This window comes from Rhopalosiphum padi, chromosome 4, assembly GCF_020882245.1.
Source record: "Rhopalosiphum padi isolate XX-2018 chromosome 4, ASM2088224v1, whole genome shotgun sequence".
NCBI lineage: Eukaryota > Metazoa > Arthropoda > Insecta > Hemiptera > Aphididae > Rhopalosiphum > Rhopalosiphum padi.
In genome coordinates this window covers 30,130,713-30,158,477 of record NC_083600.1, presented here as the reverse complement: position 1 = coordinate 30,158,477, position 27,765 = coordinate 30,130,713, and the positions used below count along the sequence as shown (strand labels likewise).

Below are 27,765 nucleotides of genomic sequence, written 5' to 3'. Positions count from 1 at the left end.
TTTAGGGTTTATTACAAAACAAGAATTAAATAAAATACACATCGGACACAAAGACAATTTAATCTATCAACTTCGTCTGAAGGCGGTACGCACGTATTTAATTAATATATTAAGTATTGTTTTTGTTGCAGCAATAATACATATATAGTTGAAAAACGGACTAAACCGAGTGCAGTTAATCAATCACACAAATACGGTATTTCGTGTTTGGTCAATATCCATGATATCCGCATGCTGTTCGTATACAAAAAAATGTGCCCGACTATATACACACACCCGTGAACTATTTGCAGTAAATCGTCTTAATATACCTGTTATAGGTATGGTATAGGTATACCTGTCAAACGACACGATCATTAGGACCATGTCAATCTCAATATTGGAGATCGCGCATATCGCACACCGCGGCTGTACTACGATCGTAAATCTTAGGCGATACTCAAGTGTGTACAAGCAATAACATTACGATTCCCCGTGGTCGTGTCCCGAGAATAATAATAATAATAATAACATTATAATACGGTTTAGTTTTATACTTACACGCGCCGCGAGTACACGGCGAATTTAAATGTCGATTAATCGTCGGCACGCCACCGGCATTGTCTATACGGACACGGCGTGTTAAGACAGGAAAACACGTGTGCCGTGCGTGACCCCAGCACGTAATACGCGTCTGTGCCTAAAACCGTTCGCTAAACATGGCTGTTGCATTGCAGATTATGTTAACGCGGGCAACGGGTCGTTTGCAAAATTGTCGGAAAAAATTGCACCGGTTACCGGGGCGCTAGCCGACTATTATAATCACGGGCCAAAGATTCGTGTTTACTGGGTCATGTCTAATTGCGCGCTGATTGTCCAGGCAATTTCAAAATGCCACTATTTTTTGAATTATTTGCATTATTTTCCTCCTCCCCCCTACGCCCGCCCGCCATAACCACCTCGCAGTGTTTCGTAAACCGTTTACAAGACATTCGTTTCAGTCTAAATCAACATGGTAAGTACCACCTATTATATACCAACGGTGTATATAGATGCCATACATTATAGGCCGGAGTGAATCCTACGGATACAATGTATACAGCACATCGGATGTAGACGATTCAAAGACGAACGAGTTAATGAAAATGATTAACTCAAATTAAGTTAAATTGACACAAGACCGTTATTGAGTTAGAATTTAATAGTAAAAAAAAATAATAAAATCAACTCGCCAATCTTGAGTTAATGTGGAAAAAATATTAACTTAACTGCATACAAATTTAATCCACTTTTTTAATTAGTACGCTGCCGGATGGTACTGCTGAATGCCAGTCAGTAAATGTTAATTTCCCGTTGCTACTTGCTAGCCATTATTAACTATCAAATTTTCTGATTATACCATACTAATTATTTTATAGATTGTAAATTATTTTAAATAAATGAAAAAAAAATTAGTATACGGATCACATAAAAAGTAGGTACTTGTATATATCTCTATATAACATTATTTTAGCAAGTAACATAACAGAAACTATTACATTATTTTTATTTAAAATCACGTTTACGCGCAGAATTATATATTATATTAATTTATAAAACCAAAAACTTCAAAAATACTATTAATTTCAACTTAATGTATTATTTTTAAAAAACCTAAGTTATTTTAAAACTAAATTAAAATATTTAAGTTCTTAAGTTAATTACAAAATTATTAACTAATAAAATAAAAAATAAATGAGTAAAATTGTTGACTAAACTTCAACATTTTAACCATTTCAAGTCCTTTCCTTTTAATTTAGTAATATAATGTTTATTTTTCTCTGTAAACTATAATATAATATTTAAATACATTATATTATTACTCCCTGAAAATATCTGAAATATCTGAGTTGAGACGAGTTATAGAATTCAACGATTTGAAATCGTAATTTGTAAACAAATTATTTTTGCTGAATTGTCATACTTTACAATCTTACATATTATTATTTACAGTTAGAATACTTTGTTTTAAATTCTCAACGGAGTGAAGAATGTATTGATTTTACAATGATGTGTGTTTTTATTATCTTTATTTTTGTGTCTGTCATCACGTTTTGAAGTAGAAATAATGCTTTGATTTTTGACTTCAGCTCCTCTTTGAAAAGGAAAGTTCATCTATTGATATTTTGGAGGGTCAAAAGTAAAAAATTTACAATAATTTTCAAAAGCATCAGAAAAACCCTAAAAAAGTAACGAAAAAACGGGAATTTTCACGCATAATCAGTTTTAGACAAAATTGATTTTTTTTATTTGGCTGCATGTAACTCAAAAACAAATCATTGTAAAAACTTGAAATTTTCACCAAATTTTTATATTAATGTTATGTATTTACGATTAAATTTTTTAAATAAGTTTGACTTTTTTTTAAACTATTTATATACAATTGAAGTTATCGATTTTTCTAAGTTTTTTTTAAATAATTAAAAAAATTTAGCATTCCAAATTTTTTTTTAAATTTAATAGAAAGTTTATTATAAATCGAAGTAAAAAAAAAAAATCAAAAATCGTTAGTTGCAATTTTTGTTTATAAGCATTTAAAGTTCAAATGTTTACGAAATGTGTCAAAATTGGGAAAATTTGCAAGTAATTTTGAAGTGAAAAATTCATAAAATGTTTGTGATTTATACCTAAGGTTAATAAATCCAATACTACAAGGTTTTCCATAACTTTTTCTTCAAATAACTGTAAAAAAAAAAAAAACGCCAGTGTTATAGAAAAAAATTTATGAACGCATGAAAATTAATTTTTTATGAAATCGTGTAAAATAACGATATAATATTACAATTTAAATATAACTAATAATATAATATATCCTACTAATTATTCTAGACTGACAAATCATCTCCATTTAGTATCGTTTTTCGTATACAATGATACCTGTCATTGCATTAAAATTTAACACATACATTATAGTGATCACCTCTTCAACTCTACTATACAGCAGAGCGATGCCCACTAACTTCCCACCCTTTTATTTGTTTTACGATTATATAAATATCCCAAAAAGTAGTAAATTATAAACATTATCAATGGAAAATAATAACTGAATAAAGCTTAGTAATACAATAAGTGAGCAGTCTGATAAGTAGGTAGTAAAGTCTTGTTGTCAAATTAATTATTTTTTTGTACACTTTATCATATTATCTAAAATCAAAATCATCGAATTAACGAATTATCGTCAGAAGTTTATTGAATGTATATTTTTGCTCTTGATAACTGGTTTTGTTTTTTCACACTTATTCCATGTAATTGCGCGTTGCATAACAAAATTAATAATAGTTCCTCTCTCACATATACGCAAATACTGTATATCAGCTCGCAACAAACGACAAAATTGCCTATGTCATGACGCCTTAAGTATAACCGTGTTCGTTAAATGCTAATCTTATTTTACTACTAGCGGATTCTGCACGGCGTTGCGTGTGACATATATAATAATGCCAGTGGATTTATTCGTCTTAAACTCCGTTGAAATATAAATTACACGTGTTTTTAACACATTAATGAGTGATTTGGCTTATATTATAAAATACAATTCTAAATTATATCCACTTATAATTATTTGTTTATTTTCTGTAACCAATGACAACCGTATATAAACAAAAAAAATAAATATTTTTGTGAGATTTTTTGTTTTAAATGTAAAATTAAAAAGAATAAGTGCTCCAAGGTGCACATCGACGGGTATAAGATTACTTTTAAATTTACAACATTTCTGAACCATAAGTGCGATAAACTCAGCAGTGGATCCCTTAAACATATAGACACACAAACATAACCGTTTAATTTGCTAGGCTTTGAAAAGTAAAAACCAAAGAAACACTCTTATGTTATAATGTAACAATAGAGCAATAATTGTAATATATACATATTATTATATATACCATACAATCTAATATGTTATATTTTTAATTGGAATTATTTCTTCACTAATAATGGTCAACTACCCGTGGATTACCCATATTATATTCAATAAGATTGTACTTAGTTTAAAATTGTAAAGGACAGACTAAACTTTGGATTCAGTACGATATTTCGGTAGTTCGCGTATCTACGAATTGATAGACAACACAAATATTTGAAAAATGGTTTATTTTTTTGTCAATTTTAGATTGTGCCAATGGTAAACCGTATATTTTTAAAATAAGTCTTTTCTCTTTGTAATATTTTTTTCTTGTTAATGTAATTTATTCACCATATTGAAATAAAATGTATTTATAGAGTTAAAAAAAACTATTTTGATCAATGAGCTACTTCATAATATCAAGTTAGTCTGACGGATAGATTACAATAATTAAAAATCATCACAATTTTTTATTGAAAAATAAATGTTTTATTTATTTTTTCAGTAAGCACTAGTAGATACATTATTATATAATTTTTTCTATATTTTTTATAATCATCGAATTTTTTTCATTTTTATTCGTAGAATAGTTTTTTCTCGTACGTTAGTTGTAGTTTTAATGATTAAATTCTGTTATTTCTCAGTGACGTAACCTGAGAATATAATTTTACCGTATGCGATTCATTTTTTTTAATGCTTCTATTAAACCAGCTCTTGTTGATGTCACATCGTTAGGTTAAATTACGATGAATTATTGATCGATCTTATCTTCGTTAATACTGTGATAAAATATGTTTTTAAATTTTTAAATTACCACTTTAAGCTTTTTACAAAAATATCGTTTTACTTTAATAATTTTAATTTTATAAATATTTACTTTACTCCTTATTGGTATAACCTTGGATATTGATTAGTTATAATCAGGCCAATCAATAGTTTTATATATATATTAAGTATACAGTTTAAATAAAATATGTATAATTTAATACCATACATCAAACATTCAGAAAATTTAGTTGACTAGGATTGACGTACTTTTGTTCAAATTTCTATTTCCTGTAGGCAACTCATCTTGAAATTCTCTCACGTTTAAAGTCAACGTCACAATTAAGTGCAAAATCATGCGACAATAGAAGTTTTACTGGTTACCCGGTCACGTATTTAGACTGTGTTGTATAATAGTGGTGCATTATAAAACAAGATTACGATTCAATACGTTTGTGATTTTCTGTCCACGATTAAATACAATTGAAAAAAAATCACAAACAATAAATGCCATAACATATTATATTGTTACCATTGATATATTATTCATATTATTCCATATACATGATGATTATTGCCCAAAATAGTTACATCCGAATTCTGTACGGTTGTTAAAGAAATGTAAAAATAGTATTAAAATCATATTACAAGACCTATTTATGTAATACATTTTTATGGTTTTCTAAACTATAATACCTAACTAGTAATCGATACCACATGAGATCAATAAAAGTATTTTTAATGGTGAAAAATTGTTAAATTATCATCTATATTATTTTTAAATGTTTAATACAATATTAAGATGAATCTTAACTGTTAAATTCGTAGAAGTTTTAAATTATCATTTTTTTTAAAGCTAAATGGCTATTATTTATTTATAATTTTTGAAAAAAAAAAAGAAAAAAAGATAGATGGACATTTTCACAGTTCTGAGTAAAAATGTATATTATTTATTATCTACATGACATGCATATGTATTACATATATATATATATATATATATATATATATACATAATAATAATTATCGTTTAACCAGATAGTTTCAAATTAACCTAAAGCGATGAAATAAAAAACAAAATATGCAAAACTGGATAGTGTTTCACGATAAAATACGACTACGAATAGTCTCACGAAAAAAAAAAATTCAATTTTGTAATTTTATATCGAAACCACTCTGAGAGAAAAACGTATAGTTCAACGTATTCCATAATAAAGACATAAAGTATCAATCCGAAAACATAGTTTTAAATTTATAACATAATAATGTCATTATAATATTCACTAAAAACCATTTCTACGTAGGTGGTTTGTAGGGTTTCATAAACCATCATGTTAGCAACACAAGTCCACGATAAAATGACACAGTATATTTTTACATAGTCATTTAATTTAGCATTTTTGTTTTTGAATATTTATTTGTTCCTGTAATAACATTATGTTATACTACTAATAGCGGTAATACAATATATATGTATCATCAAAATATACATATATAGATAAATTCAACTCTTAAATTAATCAGAAACGAATGATTTTGCGTCAGTTTTAATACACCTGTTGTGTTAAAACTGACGCAAAAGCGTTAATATTATTATGACTTAATACTTATATGTATTAAATATTGAAAATAATCAAGGCTGGGCAAGTTAACTAAAAAAAAGAAACTAGTTAAGTTAGAAGTTACTTATGAAAATAAAAGTAGCTCGTTAAGTAATTTAGTTAAAAGTAACATAACTTTAACTTTTTAACTCGTTAATGCCCAGTCTTGAAAATAGCTATAGCAGAGTTATACTAATTTGTTACTTATATTTAATTAATTAGAAGCCAAGTTTATTGTTAAAAAATACAAATATTCTGGCTTGTTGAACATATAATTAGAATGTCCGAGGAATGTAATTATTATGTTTCATTGCAGTAATTGAACTAGCGATATATTTTAAATATTTTTCCATGTTGTTTTGTTAAATATTTTTATGTTCAAATCATATTTTTGAGTTTGCTTTATACATTTATGAATGCAATATGTATGATAATAACTAAAAATATCTATAACATTAGCATGTATTAGAACATACATATTATATAGTTTAAATAGCTTAATAATTATTACTATTTACGGTTTTATGAAACAATACTAGTTATAAACAACATTAAAAATATATATTTGTTGTTTTATAAAGATTATTGGTATACCTAGTATTACATTTTTATAAAACAATAGAACAATTATTAATTTCAATTTTAGAGTATGTTATTACTAGCAATTTTATAAGGTCGTACATATTTATAACCAATAAAAAAATATGTATTAAAACATAGTAGTTAAATTTTACATAAAAAATATATTAAAGATAAATCAAGTCGATTTTATAAAAATAATAATTCGTTTTTTATTTTATTTTATAGTGAATAACAATATTTTTTTCGTATAGCTTGGAGACATATTTGTACACCGATCTGTTACTATTATGTTTTACGATGTTTTACTCGTAAATCTTGAATTACCTTTCAAGATCAACCTATGTAAATAACATATTAGCCAAAAAATGTTGGTGAAATAATATCTTGAAATTCCATTTGATATTCCCCCCCAGTTCTATTTAAATATTTTCTAAGAAATTGTCCTACAATTTTCAAGAACTTTCTTAGTTTTTTCTTGAATCTTTAATATTTTTTTCAAAGGCATTACTTACATCCAAAAATCAAATACTATTACACTGTATCTACTAAATATTCTTTGATCTAAAAATATGCATTTTTTCGATAAATAAAATATTACATATTTGTTCTATAATATATTTTCACGAATAGTAATGATATTATATTGCCCCCATTTCATTATATACATATAAATAACAAATAAGTGTGTAAAAACAAATAAATGTTGTTGTCCAGAAATATATTATAATGACGTGGTACTAAGAATAAAAGACACTATATAAATGTTCAATTTAAATCTCATATATAAAAAAAAGTTTTTTGAAAACATTATATATACTATATGAAAGTACCTAGTTGAAAACTTTCTGGTTTTTAAAAAGAAACAAATCTAATACAAGAGAGAAATACAAAGGTAAACAAGTTTTAATTTAAAAAAGTAGTAATAATGATTAATTATATGAAAAATGCATGATTGTATTGTATATGTAACAACGATGAGTGTTGATCATTAGAAACTTCTCGATCACAATATATTATATACTATATAATATTTATATACTAAAAGATACGTGTTATACAGTATAGGTACCTGCTTTATAAAATGATAAATAATATATAATAATTATTTTATATTGTATATTAAACATATTGAAAATAAATAAATTTTTTAAATACATCTGTTCTTGTAGTATTAATATAATAAAATATGAAATGGTAAATAATTATACTACGCATCATATAATATATGTTTAAATATATGTGGAAGTTTTCAAAAAGTATAGAAATTTGAGAAATTATATAATAATGTAATATGATATAATATGATATTAAACTAATAGACAAACATTGTCCTTAAAGTTAAAAATAAGTTCCCCATGATGCCACTAAGTAATAAGTACCTACATGGTCAAACGATGAACTTCAGATGTATAATCTGTTATATTTAATGATATGATTATAGTATTATTTTATTTGTTATTACTCGTATATTATACTATTATTTGCGCTCTGTATTTCTATGATAATTTCTACTGAATTTTTGCTTTTTATACTGCACACATTATCTCGAGCCTTAACAGCAGTATAACATCAAATATTTTATTTAAGTCTCCTTGCGCTTCTTTCAATAATATAAGATAGGTATTTTAAGCACTAAAATGCCCAGGCATGTGCGGCGAGCTATATTGCCTATTACACTGTAATTTTGTATAATAGGCCATAATTATTTATTTATTTATTTTAAAATTAAACTAAGATGAATACAAATGCTATTATTTTATATATCTAATACCTATTTAAAGCTTATTCTGTACAGAGAACAAAAATATAGGATAATAGATTACGATTAAAAATGTATAGTTACTGGAAGTAATAGTAATAACAATAATACTAAAATATATTTGTAATATGTATGTATAACTATTTCACGACGAAGTACTTCCTCTGGAAGGTTTTTTCATTGAGCACTTATTATTATTGTATCTGATAGTATCTATCAATTAAGCTTATTGTTCAATACTTATACATGATAGATAGCCTAAATAAATGAGGTAAAAAAATAACTATAAGGTACGTCACAAAATTAATAGTGAGTGAAATTTTGTGTGACAGGAAAGGTTCAAAAAAAAATATATCAACTCCTCGTGTTGTGAAACCCTATAAAGGCTACAATAAACATCATATAATAATATTTTAGTTTCACACATATGTAAATAAAAGTCAGTATGTTTTGAAACTGTTAAAATATATATTTTACTCGTGAACTTATTACCACCAATTAACCTGTTAATGATTTCCACATAACATCGGAAACAAAAAATAAACATATGCACATACATGTATATTATGCAAAATGGTACATTAATGTAGATATTAATTATTACATCATGTCACGTAAAGTGCTGGAAACTTGGGTTATTCTAGTTCCCATGGGTCAACCTTGTAGCCGTTGTCCGATTGTTCAGTGTTCACCATGGGATCGTAATGTTATGATATTCGACTACCATAAGTTTTTTTTGACACAATATTAAATTGTTGTAAACTGCATAATAAGTAAACATAATATATAAATACGACTTGCATATGTAAAAATACCGTTTGTATTCTTCTGTGGTTAGTACTCGTCGGACTTGATGGAACAAATTTGTAAAACGTTTACTTTCGTACATCTATGCGTGTATGTATAATAATTAATAATTAATAGTTAATAACTCCAATCGGCAAACATTATAATATATCAAAATGATGAGATCTATACTACAAGTAAGTCGTATTTATAAATTTTATAATTATTTTATTTTTTACTTAATCATCAGTTATTGTTACATATATAGTAAAATAGTAATATTACAAGTCACTAACAGATATCATTAGATTCCTTACAAATTAATATGTTATTATTAAATATTAATACGTAATAGGTAATTCTTTTAAAAAGAGATCAACAAAGTTGCCTATTATTTAATCCATTTAAATATTATGTATTTTATATTGTTATTATTAAATTTACTAAATTTTACTAATACTTTCGTGTGTAAAGCATATTTTTAAACACAATATTGTGCAATATGAAATACTTAAAGCTTATAATAATGTCACCTTAATCATCGATCTAAATTAAGAAATAATTTGATTTAAAGAATTTAAAATTATATTTTGAATATTTATTAAAATATTTTTACTAAATCTAACTATAAAATCATTAGTTAATAACCTAAATATAACTTCATAATATAAGTACATTATTAAATATCTGCAGAAGGAACATTAATTAACGCCTATTTTTCATTTCATTATATTGTTTACAAATGACTACAAAATATATTGACTACCAACGCGTGAAATCACAATCAATATACTGAATGCACTGATAATTTTTTGGTCTTATACCGCAATAAAAATATTATTTGTGTATTCGAGATAGCGAAAAACGATTAATTTTATTTCAAGTTATCGAGAGAAAAACGCTATTAAGCTAGTGTAATGGTAGCTTCAAGGAGATTAAAATGTAGTTCGAGATATCGACGTTCGACATAATAAGAACCTAAATCTACACTGTATTATATTTTTGGTTAAACTTAAGATTTTAAGTATTAAATCTATCCTAAGAAACCTATAATTTAAAAATAATAGTGAAAAACCTAAAAACATAATATATATGACTCATAATTTTTCTTTCAAGTGCGAATTTCAATTTTTTTTCTATGTTACAAAAACACTTTCAAAAACAGCTGTCGATACTTGTCTCTATGAAATCGTCTATTTGGATAAAACGTCGTTTAGTAATAGATTCCAATTTTCCTTTGTATACTGTTAATGTATTACGAGTATAATATAGTTTACTGATAATCTCATGTTTTGTTTCTAAATTTGTAGAAGTAATTATCTACGTTCATTATTACGGCTGAGATATTTTAATAATTCATACGTCCTCGGTCAATATCTGAAACACGCACTTAAACAGTATTACATTTGTTAAAAAAAAATTAAGAATTATCATTACTTTATTAAATTAAAAGTACGCACTACAATTTTTATAGAAAATATTTTTCATTTTCAAAATTTAAAATATTACCATTAAAAACATATTGTTGCGCTAGGTTTAAATATGCACGTAGATACTAACGAAGGTAGGACGTATATCCATCAATGAAACGTTACAAATTCGGATTTTTTTAACTTACTATCTCAGGTAATAACGTTAGTTGTTATTAACATAAATTTTAAATTTTAACACAGATTACGTGTTCCGGAATATTGTGATAGAGCGATAACGTTTCAACATAGATATTATTAACGAAAATATTATCATTTAGCACACAATGTTCTTTAAGTATGGTAAACATTTACAAAACACTAATATTCTAAATATCAACAATCACCGGTGTATGTCTACGTAAAGGCGATTTTGGCAATATCCATTACAGTTTTTGATGTATTCCACAAACATTGATAACATTCGCCTACTGCCTATACCATGCAACAGTAGTTGTTTAAAATTCATGATTTTGTTTTTAATTGTCTATTAATTATTTTGTCCTGCATTTACACAATAACATAAATAATATATAACTTCTAGGTTATCTTCAAGTTTAAAACTTCTTTGTATACTCTTTAAATTCTAAATAAATAATTTTCATTTTTACTTCATTCGCAGTGAATAAACATATTGAGATATTCTAAGAAACCTACAAAAGCAATAAATTAAAAACGATTACAAAAGAGAATAAAATAAATTAGGTCATAAGTTCAACTAAAAAATGTGAAGGTATACCTACAGCAATAAATATTAATAAAATATTATTAATATCAACAATATATTTACTTAACTATTTTTTCGATTTAATTTTATATAAAAACATAATACATACTTTTAAATATTAATACACCACAATAATTAATATAAAATATAAAAAATGATGTTAAATAAATATACCATTTATTTAAAATAAACTTTTAATAGTATTACTTATAAATTTTAAAAAGACTTTAATTTTTATAAATTGATAGTTTATATTTTTTATGGATAAATTTAAATAAAATTCACATTTTAACACAATGGAAAAACTATATGTATTAATACCTATTATAAAAAAATGCATAATAATTTTAATCGTTTATTACCAATCTTATGTCAAATTATTTTTGAAACCTATAATAATACGTGCTAATCATATATAATGTCTAATACGTCTAAATATTATATCTATTTAAAAAATCTCCTTAAAATCATTCAGACTATAGACATATTTATACGGTCGATTAACACATTGTTAACCATATCAACAGTTTCACAAAAAAAAATATATTTATATAATAATAACGCTAATCGTATGAAACATAATATGAGTATTATGATATTATTTTATTAACATAAAATGTCTATATTAATTTAATTCAAAAATTATCTTTCACTTCTACATTGTCCCTTTTTGTCAAATGGCCTTCTAACCTAATCCAGAACAAAAACTAAACCAGAACTAGGTATTAATAATTTAACTCAAAAGAAATCATTCTCGTCGACCTTGTGACTCTATTGTGAGTTAATCCGATTTCTAAACATATTTTCTCCATAAAATTGTTAAAAATTAAAATGTAATATCAAGACCTCAAAAATTACTGTTTTTTACTGATAACTTATAACATTTAAAAATAGCAAACAGTGTAAGTTCAATTTTATTTGTGTTAGTAATCTATTAATTTAATATGATTGGTACCTGATTAACTATACGTTCTGAATAACAAATGATAAAATAGCGCAGATGTGTCCCGATTAGTTTTTGTTTTTAAATGAGAAATAATGACATTGAAATTGACATTTCAAACGAATTCTTAATATACTATTGCTAATATTTACGTTTATCTCGTTGTCTTTTCTTAATAATTTGAATAACAATACTCCATACAGAAATCATTTTTCTCACACTATTCTTAAAAACTCATCACCATTTTCCCACAAATTATAAAATAATATTTTGCTAGTATTGCGATATTAGGTTAAATTATATTGTACGCATGCCATCATTAATGAAATTAATATAGTTTTATCCTATTATATTAGATCGATAAAATTCCTTATAGGTATTAAATTTAAATTTTACTTTTATTATTTTAATATAGTTAACCATAGAGTATTTTAATTATTTTTAATTCATAAATTAATTTATAAGTAGACTTTTTTTTTAAATTAAATCTTATAAATAAAGCAATTTTATGTATGTTAGTATATATTATTGATCTATTGTATCTAGGGTTTTAAAATTTCATGAAATTTTCATGAAATATTTCATTGTAATGAAAAATAAAATATAAATTATTATATCTTAAAATTTATAATCACGTCAACTTGCAAGTGAAAATTTTCAAAAGTTGGTTAATTGTGTGAAACAAAGAAAATATGTATAATAAATAATAATAATAATAACCAATAAGGATCCAATTAATAATACAAGTGATAAATATCAAAAATATATAGTGCATATTTTTGCATATTTACTATCAATATTTTCTGTATATAATCAATATATTATTTCTAATCAACGATAATCGAACACATTTAAAAAAAGAAAAAATATTTTTCAATATTTCATTGAAATATTTCAAATTTAGAACCCTAATTGTATCTATGTAAATGTACATTTTATATTTGATAAATCGTCATAGTATATTATATTATTGTTGTAAAATAAATAATATACCTACATTAGATGTATATACTCGTATTAGTAACCGTAATTTCATAAATAAATGAATAATTATTAAAATAGTGTTAATAATTTTATTTTTGTTTTGCCCATTTAATAATATTAGTAACTATCATTTAAAAATGATGAATTTAAGATTTCGTGATCGTTATTGCTTATATGTAATATAATTATTATAAAATTTAAGTTGTTATATAAATCGATGTATAATATAATATACCGTATTTAATTCACCAAAAACATTCGTATTATTTGATTTATACTCCTTAATAAATTAAAATTTTTATTTAACAGACATGTTTCGGTGAGATATAAAGATACCTACGTGTAATTTGATTTGCCTATATTATAGCCTGAGTGTATAAACGTTTAAATAACTAATTAATACGAAACTTAATTTAGTTAATATAATAGATGCGTAATATTAAATTTAAAATACTACAATATATAATATATAATACACATATCATTTATATAAATTTAGAATCCCATTAATTGATTGTTATTCAATGTTTTGTATTGAAAAAAGAATTAACAGTTTACCGTAGTTGTATTTAAACTACGAGTACAAAAATTTCGAAAAAAACAATATTAAATAAACAAAATGTATCACATCTTCTTTAATCAAGACTCCGCTTTTAAATGGCATGTCAATCACAGTGTAATGAATGATAATAATTATAAATTAAAAGTAGTAACTCTTTCAAGTTCCTAAAAAAGTATTTACACACTTTAGCTTGTGCAAAATCAAAATATAAACATAATATAATACATTTATAAGAATTACATTACGATGATGGTTTTAGTTTTATAGCTTTATATTGTTTTAATTAATTGCACATTTTTATATACATTAAATTGTATACAAGGATGTATAGAAAAACTTGCATTTATTTATGTGGATATTTTAGCTAAAAAAATTACACGATTATTAAAATATTTTAATAATTAATGAGCAATTATTAATAAAAAATGTTTGAAAATGAAGACAATGCATACAGTCTTTGTACATTACTATTATTATTGCGAGTGCTTCACAATTGAAAAAAAAACGTAAATATTGGCTATTCGTGAACAGAACTTTTCAATAGTATGTATAGCATTACTAAGATAATAACTAAAAAAAAAAAAAATTGCAGGTGCTGTCGTGCTTATTATTAATGGTAAGCATATCATTGTCGAGGTCAAGATATCCAGGTCAACCGGATATTGATTATTACGTAAGAACACCAAATTATGTATTAACCGGTGATGGAAATAGTCGAGTTAGAATATTATTATAGCTCAACGTAAACTATATGATTATTGTTTATTTGTTTTGCGAGTTTTATAATTTATGACAATTTTTTTCTAAATGAAAATATATTGATATTATAATCAATTAAACTTCACGATTCATACATGTTCCCAGAAATAATAAAAACGGAGAATAGGTCATTACTATATCGTATTCGATTTTTAATAGTTTTTGTAATGTATCATTTTACGCAAGTACATCTGATTGTTTCACAGTTCACAACAACTCGTACAATAATATAGTAAATTATACAATAGCTGACCAGATACCTGCTGTAAATAATATTTTTATACATATACAATACAATAATAGTTAAACAACTAATCATATATTCAGATTCAGAAGTTCTGTTTATAATGTCAAACAATATCACATCAATTTTTTAAAGTCAAAACAGTCATTTATATGTTTGTAAACATTAATAATTAACAACGTTCTTTGTAAACTTATGAAGTGTTTTAAAATACAAATGATTCTTTTGTGAACGAATAACTTCAATACACTTCTTGGTAAGTGAATTAACTTTAAAAAGTTGTCAAAATAACTACAGAATCACTGTATAATATATATGTAGGTATGTATATTTAATTAATTTGATAAGGTTTTCGTTATACTTGGTATTCGTTTTTTTTTTTTTTTAATTTAAAAAAAACCGTTCTAATACAAAATATTTAATTTATAAATCGAATGTCTATTGTCTTAAATTTCCCCAGAGACTCAAATAAAAAGTATTTCAACAGTTTTTCTTCATTTTCTGTTTACTTTTTTTACAAATATATATTTTTTTTTTCTTCGCGATAAGTGGATAATAATATATGTTATTAAAAAGTATAAATATGTGTACAATCTTTTTTTCAAAATATTTGCGTTGACATGTTTGTATTCATGATATTACGATAATACTTTGGAGGATAAAGATCAAATATGGTGGGTGGGATGACGTATTGTGCAAATAGACAAATCACTTTTCCAGGTGAACCGCGCAAATAAAAAATGCTGATGTAGAAATTGACTAGCCTACTAAAGTGGGTTTATTATAATACATGTGATATTGCATTTTCAAAGAAGGGTAGAACGTTGTTGGTATTACGAACTAAGCTCTGATACAGCCACATGTTCTTATTTTCGTCCTATTACTCTATAGTTCTTAAGTACTATTCTGAGAAACACAAAAACGGTTCGTTCGTCCAAAGCACCGACTATAATAAATGCATACAACTGCTAAATATACATATAAAACACGTCATCGAAACGCTTGTGTATCTGCCCATTGGAATAATGTTCGTCCCCCAAAGCGATAATAATTTCATCGTGTACGCGCAACCAATAACATGTACCAAACAAAAATATTCTTATCCTAACTTGCAGGTGCCGGTAAGTTACGCTTACAAGTATGGCGTCCACGATCCTGCCACGGGGGACATCAAACACCAATCTGAAGAGCGGACAGGCGATGTGGTTCGCGGTCAGTACAGTCTTGTGGAGCCCGACGGCACCGTGCGGACGGTCGACTACACGGCCGACCCGATTAACGGTTTCAACGCGGTTGTCAGCAAGTCCGGTAAGCCCAAGAAACCACGATACGTCGTCAGGACCGTGCCCGCCACCGCTGCTACTGCCGTAGACATCGCGGATGATCCGCACTCGGCCAGAGGACCAATAAGTGAGTTGGACACTGACGAATGGCACGCACACTAGTGCAGTGATATATTTACCATGCACACGTGAGGAGGACGCTGATCTTGTGATCCGAGCTGTGGTTATTATAATTTATAAGTATAGACGTATAAAACAACCAATAGGTTGACTATAGAATATTATTATTGAAGTCAGCTGGTTATATTTCAATAGAGAAATGTTTACAATTGTATATAATATATATAACTCATTTATCGAGATATTTTGTGAACATTACTCGTCTGTCCTGTTGGAAATAAGACCTAACTTAACTTGGAATGTAATAGGTAGTCGCGTATTTATTTGTCTTAGGTATATGTTATACACTTATGATTTATATACATCATTATGGTTTAGAATGTTTAGATAATATAAATATTATTATTAGATGATCTAAGCGTCACGATTTTCGATTTTGTATACATACCTGCAAGAAATCATAAAAAGAAAACTAAAAATAACATTGGTACTCTATGATAATAATTGAATAAATATCTTGAAAAATAAAATATATAAATTATCGATGATTGAAATAATGAGTTGTGATAAAAACGTTGACCTATCGTGATATTTTACGATGTTCGTAGTTCTAATCGTCTACATCAGGGGTCGGCAACTGGCCGCGGAAGGCATAACTTTAGACCCTATCAACACATTGTACTTACTTCATTATGTATAAAGATTTGAAAAAAATGTTTTCACTGGACCTCATTGATTTATTATTTTAATCTTTAGGACTCCAATAGAAATTACTTGCCGACCTCTGGTCTACATCATATGGGTGTATAATTTAACTGTGTAAGACACAAACCGAAGAGTTTGTTTAAATTTTAACCACACACCTCGATAGTTGATAAATTATGATAATTTGCTAATTAAATAGAATTTATAAATTTTTAATTTATAATAATATTAATATCTTATTAACTGTTATTTTATTTTTATTATTTATTTCAAAGACAGGTTAGTGATCAACAGGCACATTTTATAACACTTCAAAATGTCAAATGTAATATATACCAAAGTAGTAACAAATAAGGTATTTTTAGCATGTGTAATAATGAGTTTATAGCTTTGTCTTCCAGTCTTCCGCCATCTGATATTTAGTTATAATAACTCATTCTGACATTACATTATTATATCTGGATACGTTATATTATACTTTTTTAACTTTCAAAAGTACCTATATGAATGTTGTCTGGTATAATATTTAGTTGACAGTTTTAATTTAGAGTAGACAGCTCGGAAAATTGTGATTTTATATAATGATTTAAATAATAGGATGTTTAATTAAAATGTCTTTCGACAAATTTTAAATTATAATGGAAAATATAAATTAATCTAGTATTATATGTATCACGAGTAGTAGCACAAAACCCTCGGGAGGGCTACAGCAAAAGTTACCCGTAGTGATCAGCACACATTTTAAAATGTAAATCACTACAAAACTACCAAAATTAGTTTTAATAATATTTATATAGCAAAAAATAGTTATTTATAAATTATTCAAGTTTCATTTTTTTTTAATTTATGAGTATAGATTATAGTATAGATTGTTGTAAAATGTGGTTCAGGAAGAATTTCTACAACACTTTTAATACTTAGTACGGATAAATTACTGAAACGATATTGATCCATTAATAATCGTGAACTATAATCTGTAGTGTGGCTGCCTGACAGAAACGAGTTATAATAAGATGACTAGAGAAGTTAATCCTGACTGAGCAAATTCAAGAATTTTTTTTTTTTGTAAATTTGTAAATTATTATTATAAGCTATAACTATGAGTATAATATATGAGTAAATATCCATTTACTATAAATATAAATATATCTATTTACTTAATTACTTTGTTATCAATCCTAGTCTTTCAAAAAAATTTGAAATAGGTATTGTTCGTAATTGTGTTTGACCATCAACCACATTTTTTTGCTATGCAATGTTGGTGTTAAGCTTTTTAATTTGGGTTTGATTTAGGGTTAACATACCACATACATCATGTTCGCCACTGCTCACTAGTCTAAGATTTAAAAATCTTGATCGAGGTTCCCTTAGAAACCATAAATATAGTTTGGTTAATAAAATAGATAATATTTTCATATTTTCAATTATCAATAAGTATGACCTCTATACTTTAATAATAAACAACAATATTTAATAATTTTTTTTAAATATTTACAATAATATTATGATATAGAAACAATATTTTGTTATAAATTTGCTTAAATTATGGACTTTATTTTTATGATAGCTTATAAAATATGATTTACTAGTAATAAATCTTACATTATGATTAGATAAATGACTAATATAAACTGTTCGCGTGATGATAATACAACTTAATAGTTAATAATTTTTATATTGTTATGTAATATTATTATATCACATTATATCGTATATTAAAAACAAATTACGTCCTATGAGTCCCTTGAGATATTTAAAAGATTATACAAAGTACATCAATTTATGTTCTTATAAATAATTAAGTAAATGATATCCTATAACGTATAGGTATACGAAATTCTATAAGTACATGCTTCAAACAAAATATTTTTATGAACAAAGTTTTTTTTCGGTTGTTTTTCAATTAATAGAAATTGGCGTTTAGATTCTAATCAGGTGATAACTTTATATATTATTTTTACAATAATATGTATATTAATTTTGTGTGTCACCCTATTGTTTTCTTGTTACAACCAATAAAAATAAGTTTAATAAAGTTGAAAAATAAAGTTAATTTTTTCGAATTGTATTAAAATCATAAAAATATATAAAAAAATATTAAAAAATATATTTTTGAATACGCATATTATTATTTACTATCCTCAACTGAACATTAAAATATTTACATACATTTGAAGCTATTTATACCATGTATCTATTTACACTATTCTACAGTACATACGTCAGTAATGATTTTCAATAAATCCTTTAATAGCTGGTAATATTATAATATATGCGATTATTTTTTTTGTTTTTGGTAAAAATTAGTTCAACCTTTTATGTAAGTATACAACTAATAAAAAAATTAATTATTTATGGCAATATAATATATTATAATAAGCCCTTAGAAATAATTTTATATAGACAGATCGTCCCTGTACAGGATCGTTTTTCATATAAAATAGTTTATCATCGAATTAAAATGTAACACAATAGGTATGTGCGTTCATAAAAATTGTATAGCCAATAACAAACACACAATACCTATATCAGTGCGACATATCCGGTTTTTGTTACCAGACTCATAGAATTTGATTCGTGTATACATTTTATCAAACGATTTATTAACAATATCAAATCCATAAAATAGGCTGAATTTTTTTTATCAAAGACTTTTTAATTTAGTTTTACACCAGTATGGCAAACAATATATTAAGTGTAAGGTTGATTAACTTATTTCGTAGCATAATTTTATTACACACAATCATTTATAATGATAGGTAGTAAAAAAAAAAACTGACACAATTGCAAATTCGAAATTTTTAAACTTTTATATTCGATTATATTGAGTAATTATAGCGACTTCTCGAATTGTTCTAGTTATTTTTTATTACATGTCAATAAATTTAGTAAATATAAAATTTATCAGAATTTAATAAATATCATGTTTAATAGTTATAAATATACATTACTAATTATTCAAATTTAATGAAATAATAATTAATTATAAACAATAGTTTGTGAATTTGTGATAAATGATTTGAAAAGTAGTAAGTACCTATAACTAAATTATAATTACCATAATATTACGGTGTTTTATATTTTATATTACACATGCTCGAAATCCCCTCATAACATTTTAATATCATTTTAATATTAATATTTTAATATAATATATCTATCACCAATAAATCGTATTCCATGATATTATATAACTATATTATTATATAGATGCCAGGGGGCCGATATTATATTTATTCAATTTATATAAATTAAGATTTCAAGAATGAATAATGACACTCGCATAGTTATATTATTTTAAACATTTAAACACGACTCATTATTCTTAATTGAAAACCCATAAAAATTTACATATTCTAAAATTAAAATTACATAACAATATAATACTATTAATTATATAATAATGTGTAATATTATATATTACTAACTTACATTATCAAAATAATAACAATTTATTTCGTTTCGTACCATACAATCCAAACTTATATAGATATTATTCATATAATATTTTGCAATATGGCATTAAAACCAGACCACGATCTGATATTTTTTCCAGTCTTTTTTTAAAAGCATAATCCCTTGCGATCGTGAATATACGACCGTGAATTACTGACCACGTCATATCCATAATGATAGATACTTGAATACCTTTCAACTTTAAAACGGTTCGATTAACAACGAGTGCATTGTGAAAGTAACGGTCGTCTAATTATTACAAACATTTAATTATAGTTCTGTCGATCCTACTATTAATGTAATTACACAAAGACATGATATGGCCACGAGGGTTTCCATACACTAATATATTAAATCGGGATGTTTCAAAGTATATCTTTGATAAGTTTTTTTTTCTGTAAAAATATTTTAATATGCACAGCTGAAACCATTATATTGAAATTTCTCAGTCATTTTCACCATTTGGTTAATTAACAAAATGTGAACACGAAACTTTTTAATTAATAATAATTAGAAAACCTATCCCACGGACTCAACGTGTATAAACTGCTCTTTTAGACGTGTGCGAGCGTCACATCTCTATAGATTTTTTTGAATAAGCAAAATACGCTTTCAAAAAACTCCCGGTCTTTTCTTTTGTGGCGTACATATTCATTATTTTCAACAGTATCTCTCCGCCACACACCGAATTAAACTCAGCGCAAGCTTCGTTTCGTACTACGTAAAGTTGTTTCTTAGTAACTATCTGGTACATATGTATTCAAATAAAATCAAAGATGCATTAAGTATAGGTACACGCCGCGTAATCACGTGCGCCTTCACTATATATTCATATACTACTATGTTATACACAATATATATTATAGTGTTCAAACTTAATGACGGAAATGCAGGCGAATGTTTAATATATTTCATAAGTTTAAGCATAGCTTCCGTTTTTTTATTAATTTTTAATTAATTTGCAGAGGATTCGAGAAACGTCTCTATTTTATATGACAACATAATAATATAATAGTCAATTCGTATTACAATTATTGTTATTATATTTTTCAAGATTAAATTAACCCGCGATAATGATAATATAACGTATTCAATTGATCCGATCATATTTAACTCATCTATAACTGATTTAATGTGTACCTACGTAATGATTTGAAGTATAGTAATTATAATTGTTACCTGTGATTTTATAACTTGTTCAAAGAATGACGAATAATAAACATTACCTATTTATATTTGTATGGCGTTACTGCGTTAATAGGATGGTTTACCATTCTAATTACGTTCATATCACTTTTCTGGAAAAATATTAAGTATCACATGTTTTAAAACTATGAAAAAAAATAAATTTAATTTACACTTATAATACTTACAGTAAAATAAAATCAATATGAATTATAGTTTTTGAAACAGATGCATTTACCATCCAGGTATTTATATATATATAAACAGAATCAAAGAGGAGCGTGAGGATATTCTCAGAAAAAAATATTAAAAGAACTAAAAAATCAAAACATTTATTTTTTTTTAGTTTATTATAAATCATTATTTTTCTGTTTTTATTTCTCTTTCAATCTAGTTAGATATTCAACGGTAAATACGATATAAAAAGCGTAGATTGTTTACAGAGCATTCTTTTGAAGTTAATCAATTATCAGATGTTGATAAAAATTAATAATCAATTTTTATTTTTTAAGTTTTAAGTATTCTTTATGATATTGAACGAACAATTAATTTTTATATGATAATATTTACCTATTAACCTAATATATAAATACTATTTATACATTTGACAATAATAATTTTTAAAAATTAATAAAATATTAAAAATTTAACAAAACAAAAACTTAAATTTTCTGGTGATACTGATCAATAATTGTAACTACTTAAAAATATTTGGTGTTAAAAGATATCAATCTTGCCCAATACACGTCATCACTTTCCAATATGGAATGCAAAAACACAATATTTAATTTGTAAACTGTTTCCAAGATATAATATGATTATGTATGTATTATGTTCGAAAAGCATATTATAATATATTAGAAAACATATTATGTACATTATACGTACTGAACACTAGTATGGACAAAAATTCTTTAAAATACGGATCATAATCACGTAATAGTTTCAAATTTTATTTTAAATATGTAAATGCTCCTGCTATTACATAGCATTTCTATTATTTTTAACCCCTATTATTTTTAAACTGAAAGAAGTTCAAGTAACTACTGGGCCATAAAAAGTTCCTGTTTTACTATTGAGATTAACTTACCGGAACTGACGGAACTCATGTAACGTGTCACTTTATGATATGTAATAGTGCAACACAACCATCTAATTATATAAAGGAACAAATTAGGAACAAGTGAGCATCAGATTGATTATTTCAAAATTATTCCGCATCATTCATACATAGGTCTTAGATGAGACAAAATCGCAAATAAATATGAATCATTTATATGCATATATAATATATAATATATTGATTAGGAAAATATGTTATAAAAGTAAAAGTAATTACAATTAGTTAATTGAAATATTAAAAAAATAACAATAAGAAACGTAAACAAATACTCGTTTTGTATGTAACATTATTAATATTTTCGGGTACCGTGATCAAAAAAAAAAAAAAATATACCCGGGCTTGTATTTTGAATTCGGTTATTTCAATATTTCAATTAAATTGTCTAAATTTAAATTAACCCGACCCAGTAGTTTACCCTAAACTCTGCATCATCAATTTTTTTCAAAGGGTCAAAGGTCTCTAAAATTGAGTACTGACTGCAGCCCAATAGTATATATACGAATAAATGGTAGTTATATAAAATTGTGTTCACGTTACCGTAAGAAATCGGTATGTGAATATGTGATGCGGTAAGAAATAAATTACACTTCTTTTGAGTTTCGACTTTTACTTTTTCGTCATATTGTAGAATAATAATATATAGTTTCTGAAATCGAAATCCTAATAATTTTGAAAAATGTTTTAATTCTAAAACAAATCCACCGTGAATGATATTGCTTAACGTTATATTTTTGTATTTAAACATACAATTTAAGCAGTCAGCTAATATGTCTGAATGAAGTATCTATTGACATTTTACTATTTTAGTGAACTTAAATAAAAAAAAGTATACTGTATTATTGGATTATATAAATCAACTATGAATTACTTAATTATTAGTCGAAATTTGTCACAGATTTGTTAATAAAGGCGTATATATTGTATTGAAACCAATTATTTCGATGGTAGAACAATCTTGTAGTGTGATTTTCCTTACATGTTAAATTGTATTGAACACTTAGGAGTATTTCAGTTTAAACTTGTACAACTTCATTACGATATCCATTATAATATAGTTATATAAGTTTAATTAAAATACTCTATTAAGACAAACATTAATTTCTACAAACGCCGTGGAACAATATAAAATTCAATTAAATTGTGGATAAGGAATAAACGTTTAAGTATTTGCCTATACTTAACGCCGTCGTAATAATTTGCACTCGAGTACACAAAAATAAAATATCAATGAATAAAATTATTAATTAAATGCATTCAATAATTACAAAAAATATATAAATAAGCTACCACGTATTTGAATGAATAAGATCGTTATAGTATGCATTACGCCGTCCACTTTTGTTGATTTTTTTTATATATAATTTTTAAGAATATTTATAATTATTATTTTATTGTAATACTAGGTACATATTTTATTATAAATGGTTAAAACTCCGGCAATATAGGTTATGACTAGATAATATCAGTAGTTATGATGCCAATGGACAATGGGTAATTTATTTATTCAAAACACTTTGACAGAAATATACATAATTTTAAAATAATTAGATACAATTCGGCAATTCACTGTCAGTTATCAGTATCTTCTTAAGTTGAATTTCAATTTATTTCTTGAGAAGCCTTATATTACCATTTTTTTTTTTTTTTTTTTTGAAATGGCTGAGGAGATATATATGAATATTATGAAAATTGTTTTTACAAATGAATGGATAACAATGGGTAAAACTATAGAGTATAGGGTCAACTATGCAAGTGCACGCTAACTATTTATTAAAATAAAAGTTTAGGAGAAGAAAAAATAGCTCAATCTTCAACTTTAAGGGGTTTTTTAATAGACAATTTGATGTAATTGGTACTTTGAAGGATCAAAAGTAGACAATTTCCAGCACTTTAAATACATATATAGGAAAAGTTGCTTTGCTTAATAGTAGGTATAGTAAGATACAATTAAGGGTATATTATCATTATAAAGGTCATTTTAATGGGTGTGTTAAATTTAAAATTAATGTATAAAGATATAGAAAATTATTTTGAGCGGAAATCAGAGACTACGTTTTCTTTAAGTAGTCTCTTTGTTAAAATAACTTTTCTAAAAACATCACATAATATGTATCTTATTATTTACTTATTTTTTTGAAATTCAAAAAATATTACCGTTAACATTTCAAAACATTTTTTTTTTACCAAAATTATAATTTTCTATACACATAGTATAATTTTCAAAATATTTCGACTAATTTATTCAGGTTTTTTTGTTCCAGGAAAGTACGAACCTATTATTTAAACCATTTTACAGTATAGAAGTATTGATTTACAAATAAACAATAATAACGTATAATATAATATTAAAATAATTATCAATAGTAAAACACAAGGTATGTTGTAGAAGAATGTTGTTTCACAATAGCAGTTGTACAGAGTTATAGTATAGTGCTAACTGCTAATCATTTATTATTTATCGGGCCGGATGCTGTTTGAAAATAATACGAGTCAAGTTAATAATGAAACTGATATTTATCATCCTTTACCTTAATGCATACTATAATAATAATTATTTGACTTGTATTTTTGGGACAAATTGGATTACTTCAGTATATGATTGTTTAATTCTAACAATTACTGACATTGAAATATATAAGCTAGTTTAAATTTGACGTGAACACTCTAATTGACAAAAGATTTTTATTGGTTTCAAATGTATAACGTCAACATAAATTGATTTCACTAAATTGTATGTTGAAGACATTTAAATTATTTGATGACACGTACGATAATTATTCCAATCTTTATTATATTTAAAACTTACAATACGCATGTTATTTTTATTGTTATAAAAATATTATGATGTTTAATGAAAGTCGACTTTCAAGTCTCACCGTTGTGTGTTTGAAATTATATTTTAACTGTGTTAATTGGTAAAAACTAAAAATAATAATTAAAAAAAAAAATAGTATTGGAATGTAGGTAGGTAGGTAGCTTAATTGATACAAAAGTTGTATTTCAAGCAAAAATAAGGTAGCCACTAGAAACCTACGTTATACGCATTTTAAATAATGTGTATGATGATAATACGAGTATCATTCATATAAGCAATAATTGGTTTATGATAAAATATTAACTAGCTATGAATTGTTTATCATAACGATACTTCAATTATGTTTATCATTAATTGATTCGTTAAAAATATTTAGTTTTATATGAAAACTGAAAAATAAATATTTGAAAATGTGACCTACGCACCGATAGGAAAAAATTTAGACTGACGTGTAAATATTTGAAAACGCAACTTTATCAATATAATCGTATTAAATAAATAAATATAAATACCAGAATAAACTATATTTTAATTAAATAAGACCTAATCATCAAAATTAAAATATAAAATTTCGTATTTTGGATGTACGGGTAATGTTCGTTAATGCACGATTATTCATAAACAATTATCATGTTTAGCTTATATTTTTGTATTTAAAATAAGTTCTGACATATAATATACAATCGCTCAACGTCCTAAAGCAAAATTAAAATGTCGATTAATAGGAAGAAATTGACTTGGCAGTAATTAAGTATTAAATAATAATAACCACTCATGCTTTAATAGTTATCCATGTATTTTTTAATTTTAACGTTCCTATGGTACATCAAATGAATATTACAGAATAAAAATTCAATGTCCGATAGATTAAAACGCATTTTTAATTATACATTTTTTTCTTTCATTATAGCTTTCCCAAAGAATGTACAAGAAGACTTTTCAATCACTGCACCGGTATACGAGGAATACTACGACGCAACAGCCATTCACCCTTATGAAATCAACCCACGCTACGTACAACACTCAAATTATTATAAAGAATATTTAAATTACTAAAATCAGAAACATTGGACATGCCTGTGAAATGTTTGTACTCCAATCAAAATGTTGACTAAAAATAATAATAAAATTAGTATATATTATTATAATAATATTTTATCATTATCCTTTTATTTATCATTATTGTTATTTTTAGTTAGTAGTAGTTAGTATTGAAGAGTGTTGAGTTCATTGTTTGATTCCATCAATAATCTTATAGTTTATTTGTGTTCAGTATATTACGCATAATCTTAGTGGGCCCACTACAAACGTGTTTGTCAGCTCGTCTCAAACTCACTTTCATTTTGCTCTTTATATTTGTTTCAACTTACAACTAAATAACTTCAATATTATTTGTGAAAAACTCAAGATGTTTTAAATTTGAAATATACTTGAGCTCAACTTTTGTAATAGGAAATATGATTTTTGTATTTGATAACTAGGGCTTTGAATTTAATACACTATATATGTAAAACATAAACAAATTTTCGACAGAGTATATTTATAAAACCAAGAGCGACGTCCCTAAACTATTAATTTTAATTTAAAAATTCTTTAAAAAAACCTCGAATATCTGGATTTTTAATGTTTTTTAAGGTTTTTTTTTTTTAAAAATTTTGTGTCCTTCGCCAAAATATTCGAGGGTTTTTGGGATTTTTAATTTTTTAGACCGTGATTTTAAAGGGATTTTAAATATCTTAATTTAATTGTATTCAATAATTTTCTTCATAATATAATTTAATTATTTAACGATAATTTTTAGTTCTCACTTACTGCACTTTTAATTATTTTGTATACACTATGTGTATGGTAAAAATGTTATTAGTTTTAAAGATGAATACAATTAAAATGTAAAACTTTATTTATACAAAATCTAATCCTTGTGTCAATAACCTGTATGTTTTAATATTATATTGTGTATATTAAAAATTCGGAAGGTATTCTTGCATTTCCTTTTACTGGCATAGGTTTAGATTTTCAGCCGTCAAAAGTTCCT

General features: G+C 25.3%; 1 protein-coding gene across 1 annotated transcript; it reads left to right on the top strand.

The window, feature by feature from the left end:
* The first annotated feature begins 9,333 nt into the window (after positions 1-9,333).
* On the top strand, positions 9,334-27,186 carry LOC132929408 (adult-specific cuticular protein ACP-20-like). Its single transcript, XM_060994741.1, has 4 exons — positions 9,334-9,552; positions 14,633-14,713; positions 16,159-16,453; positions 26,641-27,186. The coding sequence occupies exons 1-4, from the start codon at positions 9,532-9,534 to the stop codon at positions 26,784-26,786; spliced, it is 543 nt and encodes a 180-aa protein (XP_060850724.1). The 5' UTR covers positions 9,334-9,531; the 3' UTR covers positions 26,787-27,186.
* Positions 27,187-27,765: the final 579 nt, after the last annotated feature.

Bases quoted from the DNA above. Each gene is read 5' to 3' on its own strand.
- LOC132929408 (XM_060994741.1), top strand. From the start codon at position 9,532: ATGATGAGATCTATACTACAA. The intron at 9,553-14,632 runs GTAAGTCGTATT...AAAAAATTGCAG, and splicing joins TGATGAGATCTATACTACAA to GTGCTGTCGTGCTTATTATT. The intron at 14,714-16,158 runs GTAAGAACACCA...CCTAACTTGCAG, and splicing joins AACCGGATATTGATTATTAC to GTGCCGGTAAGTTACGCTTA.